At 39.1% G+C, this 18,671-nt stretch overlaps 1 protein-coding gene across 3 annotated transcripts in view; it reads right to left on the minus strand.

Moving 5' to 3' along the window:
* Positions 1 to 2,668: 2,668 nt before the first annotated feature.
* Positions 2,669 to 18,671, minus strand: part of ANXA2 (annexin A2) — a 62,578-nt gene continuing 46,575 nt past the window's right edge. For all 3 annotated transcript variants that reach the window (XM_080350918.1, XM_080350917.1, XM_080350916.1), the window contains 10 exons: positions 14,125 to 14,219; positions 11,528 to 11,641; positions 9,058 to 9,148; positions 7,613 to 7,692; positions 7,229 to 7,288; positions 6,464 to 6,557; positions 5,662 to 5,757; positions 4,648 to 4,706; positions 3,855 to 3,977; positions 2,669 to 2,970 (listed from right to left, as the gene is read on the minus strand). In XM_080350918.1, coding sequence (XP_080207044.1) covers positions 2,911 to 2,970; positions 3,855 to 3,977; positions 4,648 to 4,706; positions 5,662 to 5,757; positions 6,464 to 6,557; positions 7,229 to 7,288; positions 7,613 to 7,692; positions 9,058 to 9,148; positions 11,528 to 11,641; positions 14,125 to 14,219 — 872 coding nt within the window. In that variant the 3' untranslated portion in view covers positions 2,669 to 2,910. The remainder of the gene's footprint in view (positions 2,971 to 3,854; positions 3,978 to 4,647; positions 4,707 to 5,661; positions 5,758 to 6,463; positions 6,558 to 7,228; positions 7,289 to 7,612; positions 7,693 to 9,057; positions 9,149 to 11,527; positions 11,642 to 14,124; positions 14,220 to 18,671) is intronic.

Below are 18,671 nucleotides of genomic sequence, written 5' to 3' on the forward strand. Positions count from 1 at the left end.
AACATAGCCAATTTCTAGATACAGAAAAAATACTGGAAGATGAAACCGAATTTTTGACATGAAAGCTTAGAGTCAGGGAATGTAAATGTTTGGAGACAGCAGAGTTCATAATATATAGGGAGGTATATTAGGATTTTTTGTTTTGTTTTGTCTTGACTGCAGGAATACTTGACGCTTTCTCTGAGCTCCCTCTTGTGAGCAGCTGCTGCCAGTGCACCAAAAGCATCCGCACCGGCAGGACTCCAATAACGGATGAGATGCCATTTCATATTAAGTTACTTGTTTCTTAAAGCATCATGCCCGAAGGACCTTGCAAATAGCAATGTTTGGTTCCAAAGATATTATCCATATACAGTTACCTGTATAGAAATAGAAAGACATCCCACCCTCACAAGTGTAAAATATCAAAGGAAAACTTTTTGTTGTTGCATGTGTTACTGGAATGGGAACTCCAAAGAGCAAACACAATGAGCTAAATCAAGATCTGACCCGAAAAAAACCTGAAACTGGACCTTCACGTGTTCTTGGGACAGCAAAGATCTGGAGAGGTGTGGGTTGTTTTTTTTTTTTTCAAAAGGTAAATAGATCTTAGAGTAACAGTCTAAATTACAGCATAAGCAACTGAAAGTTGTTGTTTTTTTTTTCTTTTTGCCATGTGTTCAATTTGGCAGGTGGGGAATTATTAGTAAAACATTGCAACAGTGCCAAGCACCATTCTTCAAGGTATTCCTGACTTCCAAAGTCCTGGAGACTTGATTTTTGCAATACATCTCCATCGACAGGGATCTAGCCCGCATATTAGTGAGCCTGCAACCAAATGACAGCAACACCAGAGCCTGCAGATTTGTTCCTATCTGGAACATCAGTAATACCAAAAAAAAAAAAAAAAAGAAAAAAGAAAAAAGAAAAAAAATCATCAACAATGCCAACAAACAACTTCAATTACACTCCAGAAAGCTTCTAGATGTCACAGGAGACTAATTTGCTTTCTAGTCTGCAGTCAGTGAAAATGGTCCTGGCCTTTGAAATCCTGCCGGTTTATTTAACATTGCCTCACTCCCAAAGAAAGACTGCCTGCAATTTCCAACAGCCTGCAGCAGCGAGGCAGAGCATGCTTGCCATCAAATTCTAGTTGTTCATTCCACTGACTGGAAAAATGCCTGCTATTTGATTTCTTTTATAGGGCCACATTTGAGCAAGCAAAGTTTATAGAGATGACTTACCTAATTAGATTCAAGGAGTGATCTGCTATCTCAGCAATGGTTTTTAAATGTACAAAACTAGATAGAGAGGCATTTTGTAAACAGGTGTGAATGACACTGCTCCATCAGGCATTAAATTGGAGCTGCTCCTGAAAGATGGTATCATTTGTGCCATTAAGTTACCAATATTTTATCAACTCCAGTCTTTTCACACCAAATACTACTTGTGCTGTACAGCCAGAGATATTTCAGCAAGATTTCTCACACTTTCAACAGCAGCATGAAGCAGGCTACTGTGTGCTTCTCACATCTTTTCTGAAAGGTTGATTTTAAGTCTCAAAATCTCTGAGGAGTCTATCAGCCTTTGAAACAGGGCTGCAAACCAGGTAATGCCTGAGGGAAAACAGCTGATACTTGCCTGCAGTTTTGTATTTCCAGAGGAAAAACAGCTGGGAGAGGAGGAAATTGTTTTCTAATTATTTAATATTTATCTTAGTTACACACAAGGCCTCTAAGCTAGGCAGGGAGTGGCTGCCCAGGCCGGGCCCTCACACCAAGGTGGCTGCTCCCCTCAGCCGCCATGTGAGGGACCAAATGCAGCGCAGCTCCAGAGAAAGCTTTGCTCTTTACACCTTTTTTTCCCCAACATTTGGATGTAGCTTTCTTATAGTAGTAGGAGGTAATGTTTCAGTAAGCCAATAAAAGTGCCTTTTAGCGAGTGAGCTGCCTTCACGGCGGCGAAAGGCTGCAATACCTGTCACCACACGAGGGAAACAGGAGCTCCGCGCGCGCCGCTCAGCCGCAGGTTGAAGGCGCGCGCCGCAACGCCCGTTAACGGCTGTTCGCTGCCCTGTGCGCGGTCCCAAGGCCCCTCAGCCAGACGCGAGCCCGCACCGGCCCCACGACGCGAGGTGGCGAGTGAAGGGGCGCGTTCCCGAGGGCAGCGCAGCCCAGCCGCGCCGCCCCGGGCCGCTCCCGGCAGGGGGCGGGAAACTCCCTCCTCACTGAACAACCGGCACCCACCTCGCGCGTCCCGCTCCTGCCGCCCGGTCTTTTAAAGGAAACACTTCTGCTGCTCACAGGCTGATTAAATGTTTAAGAGGGACTCATACCGTTAGCCCCTCACTCACGGGCAGAGAAAGGTGTGGCTCAGGTGCCAGCGTCACTTATTTGGGGGGAAAAGGAAACAAAATAATAAAGAGAAGGGCTTTGCTTCTGAGAAGTTCGATCATTAAATAGGGGAAGGGCTTCGAGGGACGCAAATAAGGTTTCAGCCACAAGTAGTAAATCCCGGGAGGAGAAAAACAATACAAAATAGACAGCGAAGCCTGAATACATATCAATTGTTGACAGAGTTTTCAAATTCTGAGAGAGACCCATCTTCTTAAAGTAAAACTTCTGTTTTATTTATGTTTTATTAGAAACATTGCACAGAGAGGCAGAGTCTTTCACAAGCACCTGTAACCCCGTTTTTATCCAGGGAGGGTTAGTTTCTCCGGCTATGCACTGTTAGGACATGGGCAGGGCCAAGCTCGGCACTCACTACTGCTGAGAGATGCACAGGCACCAGAAAGCGTTTTACATCACTGCTCCAGCAGATATAAGGCAACTCAAGGTTAGCTAGGCATGTCAATTTTTTCTAGGATTACAGTAAAATGAAGAGCAAAGAAGACATGTCTCTGGATTTGGGTTTCTTCCATCACAGTTTTCAGTCCTCTCCACCACACAGGTTCAGCAGCGCCCTCTGGTAATCCCCCTTTGTGTCTTGCTGTACAGCAAGGGAAGAAAAATACAAAATACATATGAGGAAACCGTCATAAAATATGAAAGTATATGCATTACATTCTAAACCTGTGGGACATAGTATGTTTTGCAGTTGAAGCCTTGTCAGCCTGGAGGAGACTGAGTTTTCCTTATGTGTGAACTGAAATTATTTATCATTCTTGCCATACAATTGCAAGGTCAAGAAGGGAGATAAATTTTGGTATAAAAAAGAGCAACACAAACTAAAGCTGAAGGACTCAACTCTGTTCCTTCTCACCAATCACTGCAAAAGTCATACATCAAGTTCATTATTTTGAAAATTTGTTTAAAATCTAAAATTGACACCTTCATAAAAAGATGTCGGCTTAAGATTTTGATGCAATTTCATCTACACAAAGAAGAAGGTATCATATGCTGTTGTGAGGGTGGGTAGAAGACTAAACAGATGCACAAGCTTTTTACCTATGTACCAAGTTAAATAAAACCTAGCACCTGTAGCCCAATCACAGAAACAGACAAAAATATCACTCTAGTTAAAAAGCCTGCTCCTTGGGCACTGAGATGAAAGGGAGCAGCAACTTAGATGCTCTGTTTTCGTTCAGCTATCACAGAGCAATTCTGGTTTTTCTTCTCTTTTGGTCTGAGGATAGGGTCAAGTGAACAGAATTTTCCTTCGTAATACATCAGCTGATTGCACAAAGCCTGCAAGTGGCTGCCAGGAGCTATACCAGCTGTAGACTGTAAAGTTAAAGGTGGGTTTTTCAATAGTTCATGGATAATTATTCTCACTGCAGCCTCTAAAACATCTCCCATGAAATCTAATGGTACGATTAATCCAATGAAGACTGCTGCAAAGGTCCACACAATTGATAAAAAAAAGAAACTTACCTGGATGAAATAATAGAGAGATTTTCCATATTTCCTCTTGAATTCACTCTTAATTTTCAGCATGTCAACCTCACAGCGGGAGACCATAATCCTGATCAGAACCTTGTCACGAGTTCCCTTGCCCTGCAATCAGATACACATTTATGACTGTAATAGCTCAAATGCAAAAGAGGCCACTGTACCCAATGGTAAGACAGCAATCTACAGGCAACTGATATGTAGCAATAAAAGCTACAATAAATGAAATCTTTTAACTAAGATTATTGTGATCCAGGAATTTGAGCACAGACACACCTTCCTCATCAGCAGTGTTTGACCAACTTCCAGTCACAAATCTAGCTACTTAAGACTGTAAGCAGCAGTTCTAGTTCACTAGGAGGTCTTCCTGGTGTTGCCAAATACCTGTCACTAGGCATTTATCTTCCATCCCTTTTCTTGATAATGTGTTTTGAGGCAAATTTTGTCTTATTTTGACACTTCAATAAAAAGCTTTTTCTGCTATCAAATATTTGTTACCTGCAAAATATACGTCTAACTTTTCTAATTATAATCAACTGATCTGATACAGATAATTATTATGAGGCCCTTCCCTGTATCTCCCTGTACAAGATGCATCTAAATAGATGGTCTAGGCTCCTAACCGTTAAAGAATAGTTTTGAACAATACTAAGTCATTATTAATTTATACGTGTGCCAGTCACACATCATACAAATAGAAGTGCCTAAGGAATCAAAATTTGATGAGATGATAACAAGAAAGAAATTAACAGAAAGAAAGAGCAGTTTTCTCTACCTTCATGGAATCGTACAGTCTGTCCGCAAAGTACAGCTGCTTGTTCTGAATGCACTGGACTGAAAAGAGGCATAAGAATAAATGAACATCCTGACCATACATGGAATAGCACAACACAGAATCTTGGAACCATTTGTAATGATATGATAAGTAGCCAAAATAAGGTTTTCTGCAAAAGTTTCTCCAAAAGGTCATATTTAGAAATTATTTTTACCTGAGTTGTTACTTAGAAATTGTTGGGCTAAGCTTGTAAATGAACCACAAACGCTTACAATCTGAGAAAGTGTTTCCCTCCATTGGTAGTGTCATTTCAGAACACTAGCGCTCTTCCACACACACATTTCATTTCTTCCACTCCTATAAGTAACCTCTTCTCTGAAAACAGTCATTGTATGCTAATTCATGAGAAGTCTCTCTCTCAAGGCTGAGCTCTGTTTATTCTCTATTTGCATTACAAAACTCTCAGTTCACCTGTAGTCTGAAATGGATTTTCCTCTTAAAGAATTTCTTGGTGACATTCTTGTCATCTTCATCTCATGCCACAGCACCCTCACACCCTGTCTCCCTGTTTCAGAGAATTCAATGCCAAATCAGGTCTCGTAGCCTCTAGTATCCTCCACTGCCCATCTTCTCTCACACACATACTGTTCTCTCTCCTGCCTATGTCTATATTGAACATATATTGTGTTCAGCTACAGTTCCAACCTCTTTGTTTGTTTGGGGAAACAAACATTACATTTCTGTATCAGACAAAAGTGGAATTAACAACAGATCACAAAAGGCAAGCGTTTTTATTTTCATCTGGAAGGCAAGGTTTATATTTTGCAGAGGGCAGAAATATGCTACTTTTCAATACTTGTAATATCCTAGAATACACTAGCAGATCAAATAGTGCCAGCACTTCCCGTTTCTTTCTTGTTCAGCAACACAGAGCAAGCCAGGCTCTATCCTTAACATGGTGCACTTCAAGAGCACTGAAAAGAACTCCTGAAGATACTCTTTAGGGTAACTCACCAAGATTAAGGAAGGCATTCTCCAAATCTCCCTTAACCTCCTTCTTGATGCTCTCCAACATATCATATGGGCTGTAGCTCTTGTACCTGTCAAACACTATCACAAGAAATAAAACAGGTGAAATCAAGCCAGACCAAGAACTGGTACAAAAAAAAAGAGAGCAATGCGGAGACATACAATTAAAAATTATCTGTCCAAGTTCTTCTGAGGATTTCATCTTAAGTACAGCCTAAGTTTGTTAGCTAACAGTAAAGTTCCCGTGCTATGGCCTTTTTGTTTTCTTTGAACATCTCTATTATCCGGCAAAATACCATCTTAATCCTGTATTTGTGGTTTTTTTAAACAACAGTGATTTAGGATCTGGAAAATCTTTGAATGGCGTTCCCACGTGTTTCTTACAGCAGTATCAGAGCTGCTTTTGAGATTCTTCACTGTCAGATTTAAACAGATGATACTCTAGGACAGAAGGAAAAGCTAAAGGATTTATCGAGGTCTCTTGCAGCCACATTTTCTAGATTTGTAACATTTTTGCTCTCACTGTATGTGACATAAAATTGAGCCTTTTTTCACCTGTGTAAAAAAGAGCTCTACACACCTTCAATCTGTGAGATTAACACATCCACAGAAATAACTATATTAAAAAAAAAAAATACCAGCTTGGACATGAATTAAGATTTAGGAGATCTCCTGTGTTTCATGAGTGCTTTTCACATTCATTTCAATCATATCTGGGACAAAACAGTTACCACTTTGGTATAATTTTCTCTTATAGGAAAAAATAAATCTATCTCTTGACTAGTACCTTTCTGCAGATGGGGGACACTCCTTTCAGTCATAATGCTGATCCATTTGGGGACATCAGTCCCCTTTCTCTTCACACCAGCATCATAGAGCTCCTGGGGTTAGAATGAAAAGCAAAATCATGAAAATCAGGAGTTACACAGGAAGCCATTGCAAATTGATACAATCTCCCTACAAGAAAATAAGAACTACTGGAACTGTGTCAGAGGGAGAAACACAAAAGGCCACATGGTTGGGCAGACCACCAAGGAGAAGATCTATGAATCTAATCTGAAGCTACTCATTACTTTGCATTTACCTCTATGTACATGTTTTACTCTATATTTAGCTCTGTTGCCTCAGCAGAACTGCTCTTGACAGCTACAGATGTAGTAAGACAGACACAGATGTAATAAACAAGCATTACCAGCCACTAAGTTCAATGATACGTCCCTCAGTCTTACACAATTACTTGGTTAAAACCAGTCTTCACAATGTACGTGTTTCCTTTTGTTAAAGGCTCTTTTTCTCAATATATCTAAGGGAAACACCAGAGAGCTTCTGTACAGGTACTAGTGGGTAAGTAGCCCATGAAAACTGATAGCTGAAAGTATCAAGATTGCGAGTGGCAGATACCTTAGTAGCATGCAAACGCTACTGTGCAAAACAATCTGAAATCTACACACCCACTTTCGCAAGTACTTCTCACTCACATGGCACTTGTACTTTCAATATCCCCAAAAGCTTGATCAACTTCAGACATTTAATGGCCATTACCAGCACTTACCCTGGCATCTTGGTCAATGAGCTCATAATCAATCACGGAGCTATCTTCACACCTTTTACCCTTCAAACAAGGATAGCAGTATTTAGAAGAGGTTTAACAGACAGTAAGCAGTTTGTTCTTCACATATTCTTTTCTCTTTGATTCGGAATTTTCTAAATAAGTAACAGTGTGCTCCATCTCCATTACGGAGCCGCTGCTGTGAATGCTGCATTGCTGTTGAAATACTCTGCCCTTCAACATTCAAAATTTTTTTTCCCCAAAAGACAGTGAAGATATAAGGAAATTTAAAAGTTAACAGAAAACCAATTGTTTTACTGGCAGCCATCAATCAGTTATCAAAGGGCAGGCACATTAGGAAAAGTGAAAAAAAATTAACAGACCTACCTTGGCCAGGGCAACCATTAGCTTGCGGAAGTCACCAGATGTGTCTGATATAATGTCCTTTTCCAGTTCTGTCTTGTACACTAGGAAACAAAATATTATTTTCAAGTAAGTGGTGTCCTACAAATACTCCTTTACAGGAAAAACTGCTGCTAATTACTGTGCTTTATGCACATATACTAACAGCTTCAATCTAAGTCACATGTGGAAGACAATGAAAACAAATGCATGCTTGCATACAACAGAAACTACATTCCTTCCAGCTAGTCATGAGAGCTGCCTTCCAACCAAAGTCTGCCATGGAAAGACAACAGGAAAGGCTAAGACTTTTAAAAGGAAGGGAATATTGTTTTAAGCTCTATATTCTGTTAGATCATTCTTAGCTATCAGTTAACGTTCACTTGTTTGATACACACAGCATTTAGGCTTTCTCCACTTGTGGATTTATGACTGGACAACTGCAATTACAAGTTTAATGCAAAAGACAAAAGCTGATATGATAAACCAAAGGAATGCTATGTGTGATTCTGTTCTGGTATCAAGACATTTTAATTGCTTTCCAAGTGGTCATACTCTATATTGCTACAAAATCACATTTTCTCTTCAACAGCAACCTAATATATAGCAGCAACATTCTCTTTGGTGATATACATATTATTTTTTCGATACCAGCCATTAAGACTACATTGGTGTTGCGTGTGATGTTTGACTTATCAAGCACCTTTGACAACTATTAAGCATCAGCATACAGCAATTTTCTACATTTCTGCCTGTTCATGGTGAAGCTCAACTCTGAAGCTCAGGGGAACACACAGGGACACAGCTGCACGCTGAATTGCAATAAACCCAAACAGAATGGCCAATATAAAAATATAAGGACTATTAAAGAAAAAGTAGGGTTTTTTTCAGAGTGGATTTTAGGTCACTCATACCTACTTGTAAACAAGTAAGAATTGCAGCTTCAACCAGATAACATACTTCAGAAAAACTGAAAACCAGAATATATGCTTTTATGAAGTTTCATTTCACATCTTTTCTGGCAGGTCCACCAAGTAAACTTACAAGCATCCTTCAGTAGATTTCAGATTCATCCTCTTATTACTTAAATGATCCTAGAATCCATAAATCTAACATAATTCTGTCACTATGCACTATGACTATTCTGTCACTAAGCTATCTCTGTAGCTTTAAAAAAGACCCTATTTAGACTCAACTTATATGAGTAGTATATGTTCTCCAGTTTATGTGTTACCAAACAACAAGATAAAACTATATAAACACACACAAATATCCAGGACACAAACGCAAAATAGTATCTTCTGTCCAACTGCCAGAGAATCAAGGCAAATGTTGTATAAGTGACCCTAATAATCAAACATGCGCTGAGGGGAACTTATCAATGTAACTTAGTGTAAAAACATACATTGAAACTTTCAAAGTAAACTTACTTTCCCTGTAGACTCTGTTAATTTCACTAAGCTCCTGATTTGTTCGCGAGCAAATGATTTCAATGAGCGTGTCTTCATCAGTTCCCAGACCCTGCAACACATGAATGATTCAGTGAGGTGCTAGAAATGAATAGGCATGCTTAAATGGTTTGAAGATATTGTACAGACATCTCTTTTCTCCCACTCTAACAGTTTCACAACCATTTAGGGGTACTTTTCGCTAACTGAGCCTGACAAACCCCAGATTGAAGGTTTTTAGTTGCCAAACACTACTCCAACAGCTTTGAGACCCTGTAGATATTATTTCTGGGCAATGTCCATTCGCTGTGAGTGTCTGTATCACTCAGTGGCCCCACCAGCATAACTGGATGAATTCAACTTATCGCGGTCCACGTGTGACTGTTTTCTGTCCATTGAGAGCACAGGAAGAAAACGTGACTCTTCACATGCAAACAGGCAGCAAATCAACTTGCCCTTCCCTGCTTTTCTTCCCCACCTCCCTCCATACAACTGCTCCACTATAAATGCAAACCCAAGGATGACACCAACATTAACATTGGCCTTGTCTCCAAGCCAGCAAAGATGTAAGCACGTTCTCAATTTCTGCCTAATAAACAGCCCCTCTTGAATTGTCCGTATTTCCCATGTACTTCACGATGCACAAATACAGATGAAACAATATTAGTTATATTAAGAAACAAAAATATACTTAGTATGATAAACTAAATATTCAGATTTTATATTTTTTGAACAAGCTGAATGAACTGTAAGGTCTCATATAATATTTCAAAGCCACTTTTGTGATAAAGGTCAATGAAGAACCAGTACTTTGAACTAAGCTGCATATTGAAGGGAAAAAAAAAAAAAGGACTAAACCCAAGTAATTTTATAAAATGGCTACAGTTAAGAAAATTAGGAAAGCTTTTGACAGAGTGGTTTTAATAGGTATCTGGAGCAGAAATGAAGGCAAAAAACTCCTAAGATTTTCTAAATATTTTAAAAAATTATTTTGTAAGAATGTGTACCAGAAAAATCATTACTTCCTCAGTGATAACTTTGCTATACCCAGCCTTGACTCTCATGTCATAGCATATTATGCTCTCTGTGTATCAAGTCAAACTTCAGCTCAGGCAAATTCAGAACATGAGACTAAGTGTCTGGGAGTTGGGAACAGCTGACCTCAGGAGAAAATGGAATATTTGACATTTGTGGTTACTATGAGGTAATGGCTTGGTCTTTGGACTGCAAATACAGCATAAATGCTACATAAGTATATGGTCATCCTCTATATAGTATATATTTAATATATACTATATAATATATACAACCTATCAGATGTGATATGTTATGCAAAAAACAAACCAAGCAAAAAACAAACAAAAAAAAAGAACCAAAACCAAACTAATCTGCTTCACAGTAAATTATGGCTAGCCTCTACTTAAAACCAGAAGAGGGCAGCATGTGATTAGTCAAAGAAGGAATTTGGCCCATAATTAAAGAGTTACCATCTCCGTACTGGGTTGGGTTTTTTGGGTTTAAGTTTTCTGTTTGGTTTTGTGCGGTTTTTTTTGTTCTTTGTTTGGTTTTTGTTTTGTTTTGGGTTTTTTTGGGGGTGTGTGCTGGTGGTTTTGTTTGTCTGTTTGTTTTTTAATTCCTTCTTTATAGTCTAGAGAAAGTAATTAATTGGGTTTTTTTTGTCTTGTTCTGAATTTCAGCTGCCATAGTTTCATATTTGCTTTTAATTTTATTTTTTTTTTTGTTAATAACCTGATCAAGAACATTCAGAACTTCAGTGATGATTACAAATACAAATTCCCAGACCCTAGTTTGCTTAGAAAGGGGAATGCACTGGCATGAGAACCTCTTAAAGTCTTGTTTCAGTGGCCTGTAGATATTTCTAAACTAGCAATCTATTCCATACTTGCCTGTGATTGTAGGGGACTAAAGACAGTGACTCACTGCTGTGCTGTTTCTCCAAAGACTGCTTTTGATGCCCCATGCTCAATCTCCTCGTGGTCCACACAGAGGCAGGTCTTTGAATGTTCTTTCAAGGTTAGTGATACAACCCAGTAATTGGAAACTACTGTTTAAGCCTATAAATGTTAGCAGAGGATTTAATGGCTCCAGCTTACAGCTGCTATCTTAACTTTTTTTGTACTATGGACCTGTATATTGTTTTTAAGAGCAATCAGCAAAGCAGCACCTGGCCAGAGCAGCCGCAGTTATTCCCGACCTGATAAAAATTATTTTTTTCCTTAAAGAGAGAATTGAATTAAGAATTTAAAATCACATGGTTCCAGAATTTTGTTCGTTTCAGATGCCTTACAGCTACATACTTAAACTGCACTACTAAAAAAAAAATAATAATCAGTGGAGACATTTGAAAACTGTGGCCTTGTATATGAAGTCCATACTCATTCTTGAGACAGTAACATCAGACTAACATAGTTAAACTTCAAACCTCATTTACCTTCATGGCAGCTTTCAATTCAGAGGCATCGTACTGTGCTGGTGTCTTCAGCAAGCCCAAGATCACTGCCTCCAAATGACCTGACAGGGCAGACTTGAGCGCTGCAGAAAGTTCCTGTAAAAAAGGAAGGATGATGGAAGAAAAAAATTAAAGCTCTCTTCTGATCTCCAGAGAATTCAGCCTGTAGTGCTTTAAGTCTTCAAGCCTGCAACAGTGTTTCTTACACAATTGACAAGGAAACAGAACATAAAGAGCTTTTCTTCTGTGAAAGACTAAGAAATTAGGGCAAAAGAATTTTTTCTCATCCTTTGAAAGCAAGAAGAAATTCACTGATGGCTGACAAAGTGCTGGGAAACATGGTGCAGACACATCTCAACAGCTCCGCTCTAGTCTTGAAGCACTGTCACTCTGTTGGAGCTAATAAGCACAGATGGATCTGAGTTTGACTCCCTGCGGTCAGTGCTTCTCCATCATACTCCCCCAGTTTTCCCAGGAGCACTATATTATTTGTCTTTTTTGTGTTACCCCAGCCCTTTACTAGCTGAGACATCGGAAAATTGACTGCACAGTTATTCCACTGTACGGGCCCAGTTTGCAAACATCCAGCTGAAAGAGAAAAAAATTATCCCTGAGCACAGAAAAATTATCCTTGTCTTCAAGGAAACGATCAGAAATGTGTAGCCAAAGTCTCCGTTGTCGTCAGGCAATGCTAGATAAAGAAACAGTCAGGTATGTTTACTTCACACAGTGCTGGCAAATCTGCAGCAAACAAACTGAGAATCATGTGCTCTTTTATGGGTTGCAGATGCCACTTGAATAATGCTAATATCAGCTTCATTGTAGTGTAGCTACAAAGCTGAAATCCCTGGGATTGAATCTGGCTTTCACACAGATCTATGTATTCCCTGAGCTGAAGTTATTAATAAATCTGTATCATTCAGAAAGGAATTGCTGCATTTCAGTTGCTGGTTTCTACAGTAACAGTTTGTGAGCTTGAGGGCCAGGGGAAACAGGGGTAGAAAAAGTGACTTCAGCAAAATTTCTGAGAAGTTTGCACCAGAGGGATAAAGACACAAGGCGCTCTGTTCGTTTCCAGAGCTGCTCATTTAATCCAGAGCACTAATATATGCTAAAAGAGTATGCCCTTATTGCATGGATTGACCAAGAGCAGGAGTGGGGGTTTGGGGCATCTAGCTGCCCTAATGTAAGAAACATTTTAGTACAATAACTCAATTTTGGATACAGTGTTCCACCATTTATTTTTGTGAAATCAGGTTCTTCAGACAGCAGCTGAAACAGCAAAGATACCATAATCTTTATAATAAGTTTTAGGACAATGTAATGAATTCCAATTAGTTGAGTGAAAATTTACCTACACGTTTTTTCATATCCCACTTCTCCTCTTGTCATTCACCTGTTTATTTCACTGAGGGGTTTCTACTCCAAATTTCCACTGTTACTACAGACTGTTTTTCTTTGACACTTGTTAAACTTGGTAAATTCAGTTTGCTCTTGCATCACAGCAAGGCAAAAAGGTGAGCAACATTTTCATTAATCAAGTTGCAGAATTTCTTGCCTGTGCATTTTTGTGCTCATGCAAAACATTTAAGTGACACATTTCACTACTAGGGTTCCACTGACAGGCACGATTGTCCCAGTGTCCCAGGGTGTGACTGGCAGGGTGCAGCCATGTGCACACACGCATGCGTCCAACCTGTGTGTGCTCCTGCCCGTGTCTGTATCAGCCATGCACAAAACCTGGTGAATTTCCAAAATTTAACTCTAGATTTACATTTGGTTTCAGATGAGCATTCTGGGCTGCTATTGGAGGATTACCATTTGGGTCTGGCCAACCTGAAAGAGATACAGGCATCATAATTCTAACTCTATGCAAGTTTCCCCTTTTTCGTGGGCATAAAATTCCAACTATGGTAAGTTTCGCAAAACCGCAAAAGTGAAGAGAACAGCTCTTGTGTTCTAGACAGCAAGACTCACTGCGCAGAATTTTGCCCACATTTTACAGATTTCTCTATGTCAATAGGTCAGTATCTAAGGTATTTCTGACAGGACAATATCTTATGATAGTTCAACCCATTATATCAACTTTGTTCAACATCTGTAGCGTCTGTAGGACAACTGAGTTCAGTCTTTTCTGATTTAACCTAGCGCCATGAACAGAACAGAATACTTTCCGTTTGCTGAGTTGCCTTAACAAATAAACAAACAATCCCCTAAAGCATTTCCCTTTCATCTTCTCCTTTAACTGAGCTATTTCAATGGCTTTTCACGACTATTTCACCAGGGAATCCTGTGGCTGGCTGACGTGGCACCCATTGTGATTTCTGGATGTGCTAGGAAACTAATGTCTCCAACAGATATCAGTCCCAGTTGTGCATATTCAACAAATTTGCAAGTCCCATCAGTCCTAAACTGTGACAGCATGGACAAAGTAGATACATCTTTAATTATAGTGAAAAGATAAACCAAGTAATACTTATCTCCAGTTTACACCCAGTTAACTGTGAAACATACAAGCCCTGAAAAATCTGTCCCCAATAGAAGTATTTAATACTTGGTATTTCTTCATATTTTGCTACCTTTTTGGTTCTCCTCTGATAGGCAAAGGCAATATCCTGCCTCTGTTCATTGCTGCGGTTTGTCAGGATGTTGATGATGGTGACCTCATCCACACCTACAAAGACATAAGACAAGGAGTTAAAGAAGTTTTCTTGTTACCGTCCTCTTTGTACTACTACATTCTCTGACACTCAAAACACAGCATAGGTGCTGTCTAGAGCAGAGCTCGATGGCATGGAAAGCCTCATGTGCCTTAGTTACAAGTTTTGGTTTGAAAACATGCTGACTGCACATTTCAGCCATAATCTACTCCTGCACATTTTAAGGTGTTCCCATTTTATAAAATTTTAATTCTCCCAGTCCAGAAATGGCCACACAGACAGACACACAGATGTTGGGCCTTTCAGCTGTTGCAGGGCCACAGCATAAGTGAGTGTCTGAAGCTTTTTAATACGTTATAAATTTAAACCATTCTTGGCATTCAAAAATGACAAATGACATTTTCAAGTTTAATCACAATTGGGATAGATTAGAAGCCCACAAACAACGGCATCTAAGTTTCTTATTAGCATGCTTTGTGGATGGAAATATGAAGTTAACTCATTGCTCTGGCATTTAACGGAAAATAAGTGCTTGTACTTCACACTTGGGAATCGTGCCGCATGGACAGGATGCTGACTCACATCTGCTGAGGTAGGGTGGAGCAGGAGAGCAGCTCCAACAGTTTGCTTTGCGGTTCACTAAAATCTCTGGAAGTTTTAGGGTAGAGAAACAAAAATTCATTTCCAACTTTTTTTCTTGCTGGGCACATCTTAATCAGTGCATTTGGATCAATGGGCAACTGAAAATTAAACACTGTGGCTCATGTATTTTTTTAAAGCAAGAAAATTCCTTGCAGACAAATGTATTTGATGAGGGGGAAGCAGATCTTAAAAAGCCCCTCTGATTAATAACAACTTTTCTTCTAAAGAAGGCAATCTGCTGCACTGGTAAGATTGCAGTGTTATAAGCTCAGTCAGAAAACAAAAAGATGAAATTAACATAACCAAATAATTAGTTGGAGTTTACAATTTTTTTTTGTTTAAAAGACACTGTACACAAATTTCCATGGCACAAAACAAAAGCACCAGCATTGTTCTGACCAAAGTGGATGAGATGGACAGCCACCTCACTTTCTAGGATGAGGTGCGAAGAGAGCTAACATACTTTCATTTTGCAAGGGCTGGCATACATCCTGCTCATTTACTAGAAGTTTGTTCTCTTACATTTCCTTTTCAAAGACAGCATGGGCAGAATACCAGAAGCTATGTCTGTCTGTTCTAATAGCACCTATGTACTACACAGCTCAAATTATTAGTGGAAGATGTACGAGATGAGCCCTTGTGAGGCCTCAGCACCACGGTGTCTCTGGTACCAACACAGTCCTAGGACTACTGGACGGAGCTCATGATCTGCAGTGTCTTATTTTCCTTGGATAAAACTATGATCCCACTGGAGTCAAAGGGAAAAAATAGATAAAATAAGACTATCATTTCAGCTCTGCTATTTTGCTTGGCAAGATTTCAAACCCAAACCACATTGCAATGAGATATTTCTTTACTGATACTATTAACATTCTGAATATGTGACTGATGCAGTTGGGTGGATTTCAGGCACTAACTTCCCCTAGAAGCAAGCCAGCAGATTTCCTCTAAACTTTTACTTCATAACATTAAAAACTCTGTTAAAAGGTATAGGTGTGCTGGATATACTATATAAACAGATAATTTAATCTTGCAGAAGATCTCTGTTATGATTTATACCTCACCACTGTTTTACCAATTTCTGGATATAATAAATCTATAAAGATGTATGTTCTAAGCACTTTCCTACAATAAAACTGTGTCTGAATTCTGCCAGTCATGGAATAAGAAAGTATACTATGAGACCTTAATGAAAGGTTGTGGTTTAGGTTGTAACCTAGTTTGACAATAAAATTATTTAACCAAGTATTTGAGACACACATAGTTACAATGCTGGGGAATAACACTTAAACAGAAAAGAGACACTTCAGCAGTCTTCTTTCCTACAAGGAATTAAAAGGAAACCTAACATACTCTGTCAGTACTCTTCTAGTCCATTAGTTTCTTCTATATAGGCTCACATACTTAAGCTAATCTATACACAGGGCACAATGAGGCATTATACAGAAATTAAACAGCCTTTTGTCCTAAACAGCAAAACCCCAACATTTACAAAGGACACGCTAAGGCACAAGATGAACTCACTACAGGAAAACTAAATAGCATAACAATTAATCTGGCATAGCAATGACATTTATTACAAAAAAAAACCCCTACAACAAGCCAGAACTGTAACAAGTTATTTGCATTACGCAAACTCTAGGTTTGCTAACTACAAACTGGTTTTATATCATCTAGTGCCATTTTTGCACATCTCCCTTTCTAGACTGTTGGATATATATACACATAAACCCCCTGCATTTCATTCAACTCCACTCCAAACCCAGCAAAGGACTGGGCAAGACATCTGTGCAGGATAGTTTTTGCAGATAAATCTAAGCCCCAATAAACACAAAGTATTTCTCACAGATCCCACAATAGATAATTAGATGGCTAACCTCTGAGGAATTAATTTGAAGAGTGTGAATGAATGTTGAAATAATTAGGTATTATATAGAGCAGAACAATCAGACATGCTACCCTTTATCTTTGCCCTAAAACAAATATACAGCTGTTGTTTAGCCAGTATATTAAGTTTCACCCATTTTACACATGCCCAATTCAGGAAGTCTGCATTACTGGGAAACAGGTGCATAATTAATTAGATGGTAACTTCAAAACTGGCCCTCCCTGACTGCAAATACTGTACTTGCATATTGTTTATATAAAAATGCAGAAGGCATACCTAAACGATTTTTCCCATAGATAAGACTCCACAGGATATAGTTTCCACAGTACAGCTATAAAGTATATGATTTAAAAGACTACTTTGATGATTGTGAAATCCTGACCCATTATAGCATATAAAGGCCTAGGTTCTCAAAACAAAGGAATGGATTTCACACACCAGGAGCCCTTATCCTATATAGAGTAAAGCCCCACAATGTTCAGTTCTTTTGCCTGTGGTTTTTTTTTTTGAAACTGACCACCTCAACCACAAAGAGTTTGCATATGTATTTATAACCTGCTACACGTCTCTCACTGTCTTAAAACATAAGTCATATTACTCTCTACAATTTCACATTGCTTATTTCTACCTTCCTCATAAAATGCAAACTAATTGCTAGAGAATTGGTGATACTTCCTAGGAAAAAGGTAGCCGCTGCGGGTAGGGACGATTTGCTCATTATGAGTGTTATATTTTTAGCTCAAAAAGCATGAAGATATTTCCAAGAAATATTTTAAAACATTCTCTTGCAGAAGAATTTCCCTGTGTAGCTGTTTACATCACTGTTTGTAGAAAACCAATTCTTGTCTGAGTAACTCAGAATTTTCACCTGGAAAAAACCCCACATACATTCTAGAGTCCACATTTTAGCAATTTTTCTGAATTAGCAGATGCAAATGTCTTGCAACCAACCAACCTGGAAGAAATGTCCTAACACTCTTGTTTTTTATTTTGCCCAGGAATAGTTCATTTGAGAGAGTCCTCATGGTAGAAGATTCAGTATTAGAACCATAAAGAGATTCTCCCCCTTAACACCTCCTTCCCAGAAGAGCTCCTGGATAACAAGCTAATAAGCAGAGATAAGCTCAATCCTCCAAACATGCAGGTCCATGAACAAGTTTCCCTATTATTTGTTCAGAGGGTTGGGAATCATCTCTCTAACCAAACGTCTCCACCTATCTTAAAACCAAACTCAAACTGCTTACCTTTGCTGGAAGAAAGTGAAAAAACTACATGAGCTTGACTTTCCTGACTGGAAAAGCTTTTGTACTGCCTAGGATATTGCAATTTCCTTTTGCGTTAATTAATAGCTTGAGTGTTAAAATGTGTAAATTTGTACCTATCCTGAAAGTCTGGCAGTATATTTGACATGTTTAGATTTGCCCTATAATCAGAGCCGTAAAAAATTACTAAGTCTAGACAAAACTCTACATACAGACAAAGCATCTGCCAAACATGATGATTTATTCCTCTCTTGCAAGAGGATTTTTTAAAATAAAAACAAATCATAAAACGATTCAAAATCTCAACAAGGGGTTTCTCCAGTGCTTGTAAGGGAGGGCAGTATTTTACATTTTATAGCAAGCCAAACATGTGCTTTGTTGGCACCGATAGAAAATTCATCATTTCTTTCTGATGAGAAACTGTTTGGCTTTTAAATTTCGCCCTCCCCTGACACGTAAGCAAAAGACTTGGCAGTTCAGCTACGCCCAGCAGTTGCTTCTCTGGCCCAGAGGAAGCCTGGCAAGCATGGCACCCCCGTTCTTTGCTACAGAGCGGGACAAGGACAGAGGATCACTGCCCTGGGACAACCAGCAAGCTATCACTCCAGCGCTGCAGTTCAGACTCCCCATACTGCTGATTGTTCCACTATATCCGGCTTTTCCACACAGCTGCA

Source organism: Nesoenas mayeri, assembly GCF_963082525.1.
Source record: "Nesoenas mayeri genome assembly, chromosome: 11".
In the NCBI taxonomy this organism is placed as follows: domain Eukaryota; kingdom Metazoa; phylum Chordata; class Aves; order Columbiformes; family Columbidae; genus Nesoenas; species Nesoenas mayeri.